At 32.4% G+C, this 12,864-nt stretch overlaps 2 protein-coding genes across 4 annotated transcripts; one reads left to right on the forward strand and one right to left on the reverse strand.

The window, feature by feature from the left end:
- The first annotated feature begins 206 nt into the window (after nt 1-206).
- LOC120088361 (putative receptor-like protein kinase At2g42960) lies at nt 207-5,705 on the forward strand. Of its 3 annotated transcripts, none has more exons than XM_090305785.1 (9): nt 287-1,513; nt 1,786-1,897; nt 2,077-2,853; nt 2,944-3,048; nt 3,243-3,365; nt 3,561-3,731; nt 3,814-3,943; nt 4,314-4,523; nt 5,228-5,705. In XM_090305785.1, exons 3-9 carry the CDS (start codon nt 2,192-2,194, stop codon nt 5,348-5,350), a joined length of 1,524 nt encoding a protein of 507 aa, XP_090161911.1. In that variant the 5' UTR covers nt 287-1,513; nt 1,786-1,897; nt 2,077-2,191; the 3' UTR covers nt 5,351-5,705. The 3 variants fall into 3 exon arrangements, with proteins under 3 accessions (XP_038901517.1, XP_090161911.1, XP_090161910.1); XM_090305784.1 differs by having other exon boundaries at nt 315-1,513; nt 1,786-1,987; XM_039045589.2 differs by lacking the exon at nt 1,786-1,897 and having other exon boundaries at nt 207-1,513.
- Nucleotides 5,706-8,959: 3,254 nt separating this feature from the next.
- Nucleotides 8,960-12,188, reverse strand: LOC120089236 (uncharacterized). Its single transcript, XM_039046653.2, has 3 exons — nt 11,604-12,188; nt 10,845-10,985; nt 8,960-9,382 (listed from the first exon to the last, which is right to left on the reverse strand). The coding sequence occupies exons 1-3, from the start codon at nt 12,047-12,049 to the stop codon at nt 9,049-9,051; spliced, it is 921 nt and encodes a 306-aa protein (XP_038902581.2). The 5' UTR covers nt 12,050-12,188; the 3' UTR covers nt 8,960-9,048.
- Nucleotides 12,189-12,864: the final 676 nt, after the last annotated feature.

Consider the following 12,864-nt stretch of genomic DNA (forward strand, 5'->3'; position numbering starts at 1 on the left):
TTCAATAATACATAAACTAAAAAGAAGCAAATTTCTTAAACTAAACAGAGAGAAAAAAGTACTTGAGAGTTGAGAAAGTGCAGTCATAGTGTTGATAGAGTCGGCATGTCGATTATTCATCATGCATCGGTCTGATTAAAACGACATGTCGTCATTACATAGTTATTATGAATAAATATGAATACGAATGATTTTGACAAGAAAATAAGAATTTTGAGTTTTGCAAAAGGTTGAGTCCATTCCAATTCTCACGCCGGCTTTCCCTTTAATTGCCGCTATAATTGATGGATTGTTCAATGTTTTTTTCTTTTTTTACTTTGAAAATCCCCAAACAATAAATGCAAAAAGAAAAAAGAAAAATCAATTCCCAGTTCCAAAACAAATTGAGTTGACCCAATTGTCTCCTTGATTTTCTTTTCTATTCAACCCATCAAATTACCCATATCTTCAATCTGAAAAAAATCAAAACTTTCTAAAGAATCAAGCATCAAATTCTGGGTTTTTCTCCCTCATTTTCAAGATTAATATGAAATTTTGATATTGATTATTTGTTTTGTTGGTGATGAGTGCGTATTAGTTTCTTTTGGTCTGCAGTCTTGCCTTTTACTTTCACCGTTTTTTTGGTTATGGCTTTTCCTTTTGCTCCAAATGATTACAAGCCAGTTGTCGAATTAATGCCATTAACGATCAAGATCATTCCAATGCCCTGCTCTTAACGGTGTTAGATCAGTGTCCCCATTTTGCTTTTCAGCAAAGACCCGATTCGACCCGGCTTAAAGGCTTTGAATTTGGAGTTTTGGGGACTTGAGATTGAATTGGATTGAGAATTCAGTATTTGGCTTTGATTAGTTTTTGACTCTTTCACAACTTTACTTTCTTCTTCTTCTTCTTCTTCGTCTTCTTCTTCTTCTTCTTCTTCTTCGTATATTGCTTTGTTTTGCTTTGCTTTGCTCGTATTTATGTTATGAATGTCCTATTCTTGTTCGCTTCTTTTTTGCGTTTCCTTTACTGTTTTTCCTCTCTGTGGTTTCCTCCATTGCAAACCAAGCTTCCTTTCCAGCTTGCAAGAGGTCCCTTTGTACTTGACGCTTTGCCTTACAATACCCACCAACCATTTTCATCCACCTTTTCTTTTCTGACCCTTTAAATCCTTTCCAATTATCTTATTCAATTCCTCTCTCTCTTTCTCCCCTTCCTTCTTTGTTCTTCTACCCCTTTCTCTCTCTAAGGATTAGATTTTTGTTTTTGTCTGTGCTTCTTCTCTTCTTCCGTCTTCTATTTTATCATTCTCAGAATTTCTCTTTGGCCCACTATCCCTACTTGTTAATTACTCCTTTACTATATCTTTTTGGGGCTTTGGATTTGTTGGGTTTGAGTTATTTCAGACAACATTTTGGCATATCCCTCCAATGCTTTTTGGGTCTCCATTGGCTAAACACGATTCGCTTTATTTCCCTTTCCGGGTTCCTGGTGGAAGGGGCAAATCTGGGTCTATCTTCGATTACTACATGAGGTAAATCCCTTGTTCTTTAAATCCCTCTGTGTTACACGAATTACATTGCCCTTGTCTCTTGTTTGGATCGAGGAATTGTGTTTTTACATGTTTTTTTTTTTTTGGGTCTTTCTGTCTTTTGTCTACACCTGAAATTTGAACTTCACTATTGGTTGTTTTAGAAATTAGGTTTCTGAACTGTTATTTGGGATTTTGTATGGTAGAGTTTTGTTATGGTTCAACTTCAATAGTCTATCCAGATGGAGATAATCTCCTCATTGTTTTATTTTCAGCTTAGTTCCCTTTTGTATGACAAATTGGACAAGAGTTGATGACCTAAAATTATGTTCAATGAAAAGAAGTCAACAATTGATGATGCTTGTAAAGATCTCAGTGAGACATGGGGTATAATGGTTTTTGTTGCTTCACCTTGGAGTTCTTGGTCAAAGAATTTCTCAACTCTTCCACTTCCTTTATAATAGTCCCTGAGTTGGAGTATTTCTTCTGTAATCTCTTTCATATCAATGGAACTGCTTGTTCTTATTAAAAAAGTTGCTGATGTTTGGTTGATTCTCTATTGTCAGGTCCTTAATCCTTATCTCATACCTGAATTTCCAGATGGGCATGTGTTGAAATTTGTTAAGAGCTTGAACTTGAAGTTTCCTTTGGCTTGGAACTTTAGTAAACAGTGGATCAGATATGGCGTCTGGGAGTTCATTGAATGATCATTTATCCAAGAAGACTTCATTTTGGGGCTTGTCATTATGGGTTTTGATCTGTATTTGCATTGGTGCATTTATAGTTTTGATTCTTGGTTTGTTATCTATGTGGATCCTGTTTAGAAAAAAATCTAAGAGATCTGTGGACAAATTCCCTATTTCCCAAATACCTAATTTTTCAAAAGATATCAGGATAGATCAGGTTGGGATTCAAACTCCCAATGACCACCCTGAAAATAGACTTCTTTCGGTTGATGTCAAAAGAAATGATGAAAATTCAGAAGTTATGGCTGTAACGAAATCAAGTGAACCTGATAACAATAGCCAATGCAGCTCCACTTACCAACATGAAAAAGCAGGCAATTCACAATCAGGGGAAGAAGGAAGCTCTGGAAATGCTCGGAAGCAGGCTTCGAGGTCGTATGGAGGATATGGAGGAATTGTGCCACCGTCTCCTCTAGTTGGCTTGCCAGAAATTTCACATCTTGGGTGGGGCCACTGGTTCACTCTCAGGGATCTGGAGCTTGCAACTAATCGTTTTTCTACTGAAAATATTCTTGGGGAAGGGGGATATGGGGTTGTGTATAAGGGCAGACTCATCAATGGCACTGAGGTTGCAGTGAAAAAACTACTCAATAATCTGTAAGGATTTACTATTCAAAGAACCATCTTGTTCTTTTCTAACATGGTGCTTTTGGAAAACTTGCTTTATGATTTGAAATGCATTTTTAGGGGTCAGGCAGAGAAAGAATTTAGAGTTGAAGTGGAGGCTATTGGCCACGTTCGGCATAAGAATCTTGTCCGACTGCTGGGTTATTGCATAGAAGGAGTTCACAGGTACGAAAAAATTCATCATCATCTATATTTAATCTCGATTAAAAAATCACCAGAACCCTTTTTGGGTCTTGTTAAGTTATATATACATGCTTTCACAAGTCGTATTTTATTGTTCCTTTTGTCTATGTTTTCTGAAATTTGCTTATTACTCTGAAGGCTATGAGAACTTGTCTTTACCTCATTTCTTCATGTAGGATGCTAGTGTATGAATATGTGAACAATGGCAATCTAGAACAGTGGCTACATGGAGCCATGTGCCAACACGGCACGCTTACTTGGGAGGCTCGCATGAAGGTGCTTCTTGGCACTGCTAAGGCGTAAGTCTTTAAAACATAGCACATCAATTGCAAAAAGTCCTAGTAGTAATATGTTCTGGAATTGATTTCTTCTCAGTTGCTGTGTGCTTGGTGCATTAGGAACTAACATACATAAGACAACATGAATATAACCAACAATTAGCTCAAACTCAAAGGCTTAATTAACAGAGATGCAAACATATTAACTTTATGCAGGCTTGCATATTTACACGAAGCAATCGAACCAAAAGTTGTTCACAGAGATATAAAATCAAGCAACATTTTGATTGATGATGAGTTCAATGCCAAAGTTTCTGATTTCGGATTAGCCAAACTCTTGGGCTCTGGAGAGAGTCACATCACAACTAGAGTTATGGGAACATTTGGGTATGAATGGAGCTCATTTCATTGAGATTGTTCCGTCTCTTATCAGGACCCGTAGTAAAAATTTATCCTTTTTATATTTCAGGTATGTGGCACCAGAATATGCAAATACGGGCTTGTTGAATGAAAAGAGTGACATCTATAGCTTCGGGGTTCTCCTGCTAGAAGCAATTACAGGGAGGGACCCTGTGGATTATGCACGTCCTTCTAATGAGGTAGTTATTATTATTAAATCGAATTTTACTCTATCCCAACTTGATGGTTGTGCATGTTCGTGTCAATCTCTTGGTAAACTTTGCTTATCTTTGCTGGAATTTCTATTTTTGCATATTTGATATGTGGCTATTTTGTTGAGTTCTTTAGAGAGAGTTATCTCGTGCTCCTAGGTATTTTCTACGTAACCTTTGTTAGTTTCACGAGCCTATATCCTTGCTTTTCAATCAATCTCCAATTATAATCGAAATAGCTTTTCTAGCTATATTTTTGGATACTACACTCATTTCATAAAGTATTCTACCTGGTTCATCATTGGTCACTACCTCCGATCGATTGCTTGTTGAACCTTGTAAATTGCGTTTTTGTCAGGTTAATCTGGTTGAGTGGCTAAAGATGATGGTAGCAACAAGGCGAGCAGAAGAAGTTGTGGACATGAACCTTGAGATCAAGCCAACTACTCGTGCTTTGAAACGTGCCCTTCTTGTTGCACTTAGGTGTATTGATCCTGAATCAATCAAAAGACCCAAGATGAGTCAAGTTGTAAGAATGCTTGAAGCCGATGAATTTCCACTCCACGAGGTATGTAAATCGTTATCTTGTTCTGTTACTGCATCATTGATTGTTGTCCATTGTGATTTGTCTAAACTTCAAGCATTTCATTGATATTAATAGGCTGGCTCTACAATAATGATTTTCTTTAAAAGAACATGCTTCCAGTCTAGCTAGGCATCACCTGTTCAATTTCACTAAAAGCAAAAGTCTTGTCTAATGCATTGGGTACAATGTGATTCAAGTTTCTCTGATTTCCCATGTGAAAATTTTGCAGTTATCTAACTCCTTTTCCCAAATTTTTGTTTCATAGTCATTTAAAGAGAATATTTTAGTATAGGACAATGGCTTTTAAATTTTTGTGCAAGTGCATTCAAGTCTTTACTGTGACCACGTTTTTGGACACTTCTGCTGGAACTTGTTAGATGTATATACTTTAAGGTGGTCCTGTTTTGCTATAGCTGTGTTGGCAGCTATGTCATCGAGCTTTCTTAGTTACACAGTCAAAATACTTGAAAGATGAGAGTTCTGCCACGATACCTGAGTTATTCGAGTTTACATCAATACAGTATTATGTTACACTATATCATCTCAATATGTTTCATTTCTTCATCATACAAAACTGCATCCTAAACAGTCATGGTTCAGAAACCAATTTGATTTAGCAGTAGGGCATTTGCTAATGGTTCAAAGATGCTGGTAGAAAGTTCATCTTTATACATATAACTTTGCAGGATAGAAGAAATCGAAAAAGCCGATCGATAAGCTTGGAGATCGAGTCAATGAAAGAAATATCAGGTTCAGAGCAGACGGATGGGCCGTCCGAGAACCATAAATCAGAGACAAGCCATGAATAGAACTGACAAAAGCATGAGCATAGTAAATTATTGCACCTCTCATGTTCATGTCTACCAGGAAAAAAAAAGTTGTTTTTTCTAGAGAGAAGTTTGAATTGATGGTGGTCTAGCTTCTGCTGTTTGCTCATTTCAGGCTTAGTCCTAGAGTTATGAAATAGTGATGGAAAAGGGAGAGGCCCAACAAAAGGGCCATTTTTCATTTTCCTCACACAATAACAAAAGGTCTGAGAGAGACAGAGAGATTGAGAGAGAAAGGGAGAGAGATTGTACAGGCTTGTCTGAAGGACCACCGGACATGGCCGAGCTGGTTTGGCTTTAATTTACATTATTGTAATTTCTTCTTCTCTTTTTTTCACTTTTTTCACCTCCTTTTTGAGCCTCTCTTTGATTGCTGCTGTTCTGTGCATGGCGACCATGACTCAACTCCTCTTATTCATTTCTTTTGTTAAAAAGAGAATGAGTTTCTGCTTGATATACTGGTTGGTTTTGCTTTGTTCATTACCATGTTTTGGATGTCATTACACATTCCTTGGTTCTCGTCTTTCTACGATCAATATTGACATGCGTTCTTGTGCTGCAAAAGCATATCGATATATCTTCAATGGTATGAGGTCATCACTTTCGAAGACCAGGAAAACCCGTTGTTACGAAATGGAGAAATTGAGTAACGAGTGAAAAAGTAGAATTGTCTTTTCCTATGTTTTGGATGTCATTACAAATTCCTTGCTTTTCATCTTTCTACGATCAATATCGACTTGCTTTCTTGTGCAGCAAAAGCATCAACATATCTTGGTTGATATGAGACAATCACTTTCCGAGACGAGGAAAACCCGTTGTTGTGAAACGGAGAAATTGAGGAGTAATGAGTGAAAAAGTAGAAAACATGTGAATTTCAAGTACTACTACTGGTTGATGATGATGGATGATGAAAAGAATGGGAGTGTTTGATTGATTAGTAAAAGTGAAGCTAATGCCTTTGTGAAGCAAAAGAAAGAAAAGAAAATAGTTATGGAGTCTACATTTGCCATTGGTCAGAGGCAACCTCAATTTTCAAAGTTTGTTGTTGGGGAAATCAATTAATCCCCATCATTACTTCATTTTCAACCTTTTGCCTCCATCTCTCACTTTTCATGTTTCTGGTTGTGTTTATTGCCATTTTTTCTTTTTGGATTAAATTGACTGTGTTTGAAATAATTTTTGACAATGTTTTTTAAATAAAAATTGATTTTTCTATAAGCACCATTGCAAAAATCAATTCTCTTAAACAAAAAATAATTAAAAAATACCCGTACTGTTCGTTAATTTTTGTTTAAAAAATTTTCCTAACTTTTAAAATTTTCATTAATATTCTTAAATTTGAAAAGAAATTCAAAAATACTTTTATTGTTAGTATATAAACAGAAATCGTTATTACCTCCATTTTTTTCATTTACTTCAATTTATGAGTGAACACTTCCTTATTTTCCCTTTATTCTTCAATACTCTCTTAATTCCCCTTCTTTCAATTTTCAATCTTGAAAACTACACCCTTATAACAAGAAGAAAGTTTAATAATTGAACTACTAAGAGACCTTAGGATTTAAATGTTTTAACAACAATGTACATTAGAAGCTGAACATGATTGAGAAGTAATTTTTTAAAATTATTGACTAAATTGAAATAAAACTCAAATCTCATAATAAAATTATAACCTTTTGAAACTTATGATCAAAATAAAATCAAACTCAAAATTCAAAAATTAAAAATATAATATTTTGAAACTCGGAGATTTTCTCTTTTTTATGATTATGAATTCTTTAGAATTTCAAGTATAATGGGAAAAGAAATAAGAAATAAGTTGAAAAGAAAGAATTGAAATCTTGGGTTACACAAAAATGTGTGTTTGCAGAGAATCTAATTTGACACAATCATCATAAATGCCAAGTCCCCCACTGACCACTCTTTGAATTTCAAGCTCTTCAAACTTTGACTTTTTTTTTTCCTTTTTTAATTGTCCAAATTAATCAACGGTCCGCATATGATAATCTTATTCTCGTAGCATGTTTTTTCGTAATATAAATATTGGTCGTTTTCTTTTCCTTTTCCCCTTTGATTATAGCATTTTGTTTGTTATTTTATGTTTTATAAGATTAAGAAATGGAAGTTTTCTTTTTTAAAAAAAGGGGTATTTGGAATTACATTATATTATATGCATTTAATATGTTGATATCATCATAATTCCTGATGTGGATACAATGTATATAAATGCATACATTAGTTTAATGATATAATTATGATTTGGTTACTATAATTTTATATTTCATATATGATATATTATTTCTTATATTTTACTACTAAAGCTTCTCAATATTCATATATTAGATACACATAGAATTCTCTAAAAATTGCTTAAAAAGGGATTATATTTAAACTTCAAATAATTTCCATGCAATGATTTTACGAATAACATCGTCACTTTATAAATTATTGAAAATAAAATATGAAATAAGCATCTTATATACAAGGATTCTCCCACTTCTAATAAAACCTTCATTTTCACATAATAATAATAATAATAGTGGGCTTGACTACATCATTGCGGGTACCATATAAAATCTTCTCATCCTACTTAATATTTCAAATAAAATTATGGGCAAAGGTCGGTTTATATCTTTGAATTTTGAGAGTTGTATCAATTTAAACTCTAAACTATAATTATATCAATTCAAATATCAAACTAATAATTATATCAATTTAAACTCTAAACATTCAAGTGTATCAATTTAAACCCTAAACTTTCATAAGTATATCAATTTAGATCATGAATTTTCATAAGTGTAGCCAAATAAAACATAATGGAAGGTTTAAATTGATAATTATTATGAAAGTTTAGGATTTAAATTGATAGACTTATAAAAACAATGATACAATTATTAGTTTATGATTTAAATTGATATAATTATTAATTTTGAGTTTTTAAATTGATACATCTTCTAAAATTAATGGGTTTAAATTGATAATTACTCTGAAATTAAATTCTAAAAAAAAATCTAATTCATTGCTTATGATCCTTCCCTATTGCTCCTATATATATATGTATAGGGAAAAAAATGGAATGTAGCTATTTTATTAGAAAACTAATGGAATGTAGATTCATAGTCTTGGTTAGATATAATTTTAAAATCTACACGTATCTAATAGTTATTTGGGGTGACTACTGCGACGATTTTCAATGCGACGAAAAAATCTGAAGATGAAATGAGGTGGTAATTACAAAATTTGATGGGTTCAAAGGAGGAAATTGTTGCGACAGTGACTATGACGGAGTACTAATTTGGGAATTTGATGTAGTGGGAGGCGGCGAAGATAGAGTGAACGGAGAAGTCGACGATAGAGTTGTTTAGACGACGATAATATTTATCTTGATATATTTAGTTGGTATAATTGTCCAACCACCAATATAATGTCTTTTCGATGGGTTTGCTTTTAAGAAATAAAGTAATTTGTTAAAATAAATCATGATACATTTTCGAAATCGAAAAGGTGAAATAAATATGGTTCATCATTCGGTTGATCACAATTAATTAACAATGCACTCTTAAGAACAAATTAGAGTATTAGGGGCAAGAAAGGAGAAATTACAAGAAGCACTAAAGCTAATTAATTATAATGTCAATTACATTTATATATAATAATTAAGAAAGAGATTAATTATTTAATTAATTTGATGGGTGTTGCTTTGAATTATTAAATGATGGATTAACCAAATCTTGCAACAGCCCATACTGATCAGGAACCTGATCATAATATTGTTGTTGGTTCAGATTTTCATAGAAATCGCCGGACAAGAAGTTCGCCGGAGCTAATCCCGGAAGGTACGGCGGTGAAACCGACGGCGGCAAAACTCCGGTGGCATTGTGGCCTCGAAGTATAATTGGACAATAATGGTTGTGTTTGCCTTCATATGTTGTTATAACAAAACATGGATCTTCTGATGATCTTTCTACTCTTTTTTTCACACTGCAATTTTGACTTGTGCATTTATAATAACTTCTGCACCCAAAAAAAGAAAACCCGAAATCTATAAGCTTAGATCCCGTTCCGTAACCGTTGGAATTTTTTGTTTTTTGTTTTTGAAAATTAAATTTATTAAAAGGTTATTTTCAAATATAGAAAAATGAAAAAAAAATATTTATAAATATAGCAAAATTTTACTATCTATTTGTAATAGACCGCGATAGACTAGGTTTATCTGTGTCAAACTGTGATAGACTTCTATGTCATGATAGACACAGATAGTAATCTATATTGTCATGATAGACATAGATAGTAGTTTATATGGTCTATCGTAGATAGATTGTGATATTCTACTCTTATTTGTGAATACTTTCAGCAGTTTTGTCATTTAAAATAATTTTCTCTAATTAAACACACTACTTTTATCTAAATGTTTCTTTTGTTATATGTTTCCAAAAAAGTTTTGGAAATTTAAAAAAATATAATTTTCACTTTTGAAACTTGATAAAAAAAAAAAAATTAAGTGTTTAAAAAAAATGTGAAAATAACTACGAAAGTAAACATAAATTTTTTAATAGAAAATTAAAGACAAAATTATTATTAAATGGTTAAAATTTTTTAATCAAGTGATGATTTTAGCCGTAACACATTTGTAATTTATGTTTAGTGTATTAAATCATAGTGGGAAATAATGAGAAAAATTGCAAACCTGAAAAATATGAAAAGTAGAGGTTTAGATTAATCTCATTTTAGTCCCTAGTGTTCGTTTCTATTTTGGGCTTTCAAACTATTACGTTTGTTCTATTTTAATTGTTGGACTTTTAAAATATTTATTTTTTCCCTAAGTTCCTGTATAAAAAGATTCACTATGGTTATTATTATGTTACTTATTTATTTGAATTAAACCTCCATTTCGTTCGAAGTTCATCTCTAACCTATTTAACTTAAAATCATGCTTATATTAACTTATACTATGCAAACTTAAAACCACCCACTATTAACTTTGTTAAAATTTTAGAAAATCAAAATCAAAATTGTTATTTCTAAAACTTTCATCGACTATAATGGACAAGCTAAAAGCTTAGAAACCAAAAAATAAACCAATTTAGCTTGAAAGTTTAGAGATTAAAACTAGAACAAACTTGTAAGTTCTATTTAAATCTAAAAGTGCATTGAAACTAAAAAGAGTAGAAAATCCATATAAATATTTCTAGGGTTACAATATCTCAATTAGTACTATTCTTCCACACACATAGATTATGTTATATACAACCCTTGTGGGGTTATCATAATCTGTGATTATTTGTTTTAAGCTGTGCCCAAGTTTATGTTGATTCAAATACAATAATTAGCTACTTTTGTACAAAAATGAAATAGAAATATATATATATATATATAGTTAACCAAATATTTTCTTTTTATTTTTTTACCTAACTAGGTTTTAATTTTTAATCAGGTTAAAAGAGTGAGAACTTGAGAGAAATGAAATGAGATTAACCTTGGAAAAGGGCTGTTTTTGACTGCTTTCTGACCATATTTTCTCCATCTATATCCATCTTCAAGATTATCAATTTCAGTTTTTGTCATGAAGGCAAATCGTGGCCCTTTTTCTCTTTTCTCCTTCTTTTTTCCGCCATCCCTGTACGATAATTATACATACTATATAAATAACACGAGAGATTTCATCTCAAAATCATTTGACGATGAGAGAAGCAGTCGATGTATTTTATAAAAATTGTGAATTCTCTTAATTTTTTCATTCTAAAATACTCAACTTATCTTCTCAAGATGAAATATATGATATCATAATCCATAAAAAGAGCCGAACAGACATTTGGTCAAAAAAACAAAAGTTGAAAAAGTTCAAGATCAAGCAAAAGGATACCTGAACTATACTCCTCTCATTATCATTTTTTTTTTTTTTTTTTGAAAAGCTCAGTATCAATTTGTTTGGAGATACTACTTCTTCATATCTAATAAAAACCCTAACTTTTTTTTTCTCAATTTATTGTTATTTTTTCTATAAATATTACCCCCCATAAATTTTCTTCTATACTCAGATCTCACAAAAATCACTAATAGTGTTGATCCCTTTCGATTTTTCTTATGAATTAATTCCCTCTCAAGAAGGAAGAAGAAAGGATAAAACAAAAAATAAGAACATCATCAGCAAACCCTTTTTTCTTTTTTTTGATGATTGAATATTTTGCATAAATTAACCATGAAAGGGAGTAGTAGCTAGAGAGAAGAGACCTACACTTTCTTGCTATTTTCTCCATTTTTATCATCAAACCCTTTCACCTCCCCACTCTTGGAAGACTCACCACCACCCGCGGCAGCCTCATCGGACGAACACGTGGTCGAGGAACAATTCGGTGTCGACGGGTGCTCACCGGTCACTACCGACTGATCTCTAAGTCCCAACGACTTCTTCGAAGCATCATCAATCGGAGAAATAACTTCGGACGACGAGCACGACATCTCGAGGAGGTTGTTGTTGTAGCCATATTCAGCTGATACATGTAAGAAATCAGAGTAAAAGCCCACACTAGAAGGAATGATATCAAAAGCTTCATAATAAGGGCTTGTCAAAGGAGGAGCTTCAAAGGGTTTGTGAGGATGGAAGTTGTGAGTGAAAGGATCAAAGTTTGGGTAATAAGGATTCTCCTCCTCCTCATGATGATGATGATCTTCATTTGACATTGGAAAAAAAAAAAGGAAAATTAGAAAGATCAGTGGGAATACAAACTAGGAAGAGATGAAAAGAAGCTGAATTTAGATCCTTCAATTTTGCTTCTTCTTCTTTCTTTTCTATTTCTTTTCTGTTTTGGGTGTGTGTAAAAAAGTGAACTTTGCCTTAGATCTTTGTTCTATTATACACATAGAGAAGATGGAGTTAGAGATATGTCTTAAATTGAATGGTGGATTTTTGCTTACTAGATCTACTTCTTAATTTCTAAATGTGATTTTTTCAAAAAGAAATAAAATATAACACTGTTTTATTTTCATTTTATTTAATTAATTAATGGAGATATTAAGAAAAAGAACTTCATTGGAGTCAAATGCATGGTTTGTACTCAATTTTAAATTGAACTTCCATTTTGCTTTAGAAATAATTTAAAATGGGTGTAACTAATTAATACACACCAACCAAATCATCAGAGATATCAAAAGTACTACATATTTTTAATGTAAACATGAAACAATTAGTCATAAAATTCCAATGATTTTTAAAACTTTTCTTAGAACTTCAATTTACCTTAATGTATTTTCTAAAATTTTGTATGACCAAGAACGAAATCTCACTTAAGGTTTAAGAAATGTCATAAATAAATCCTTTTAATCTCCACGTGCTTCAAGATAATAAAATTTTCTCTTCGACTCTTTCCATGCACATGTATTGTTAGTGAACTATATAAATTTATGTTTCAATTTCCTATTTCTTTATTCTTTACTTGTTGACTATTTAGGTTGTAACACTATATATACTATTTCCATCCGATTTTTACATGAAACGG

The sequence above is a fragment of the Benincasa hispida genome, chromosome 10 (genome assembly GCF_027475165.1).
Source record: "Benincasa hispida cultivar pf3 chromosome 10, pf3_genome.v1.1, whole genome shotgun sequence".
In the NCBI taxonomy this organism is placed as follows: domain Eukaryota; kingdom Viridiplantae; phylum Streptophyta; class Magnoliopsida; order Cucurbitales; family Cucurbitaceae; genus Benincasa; species Benincasa hispida.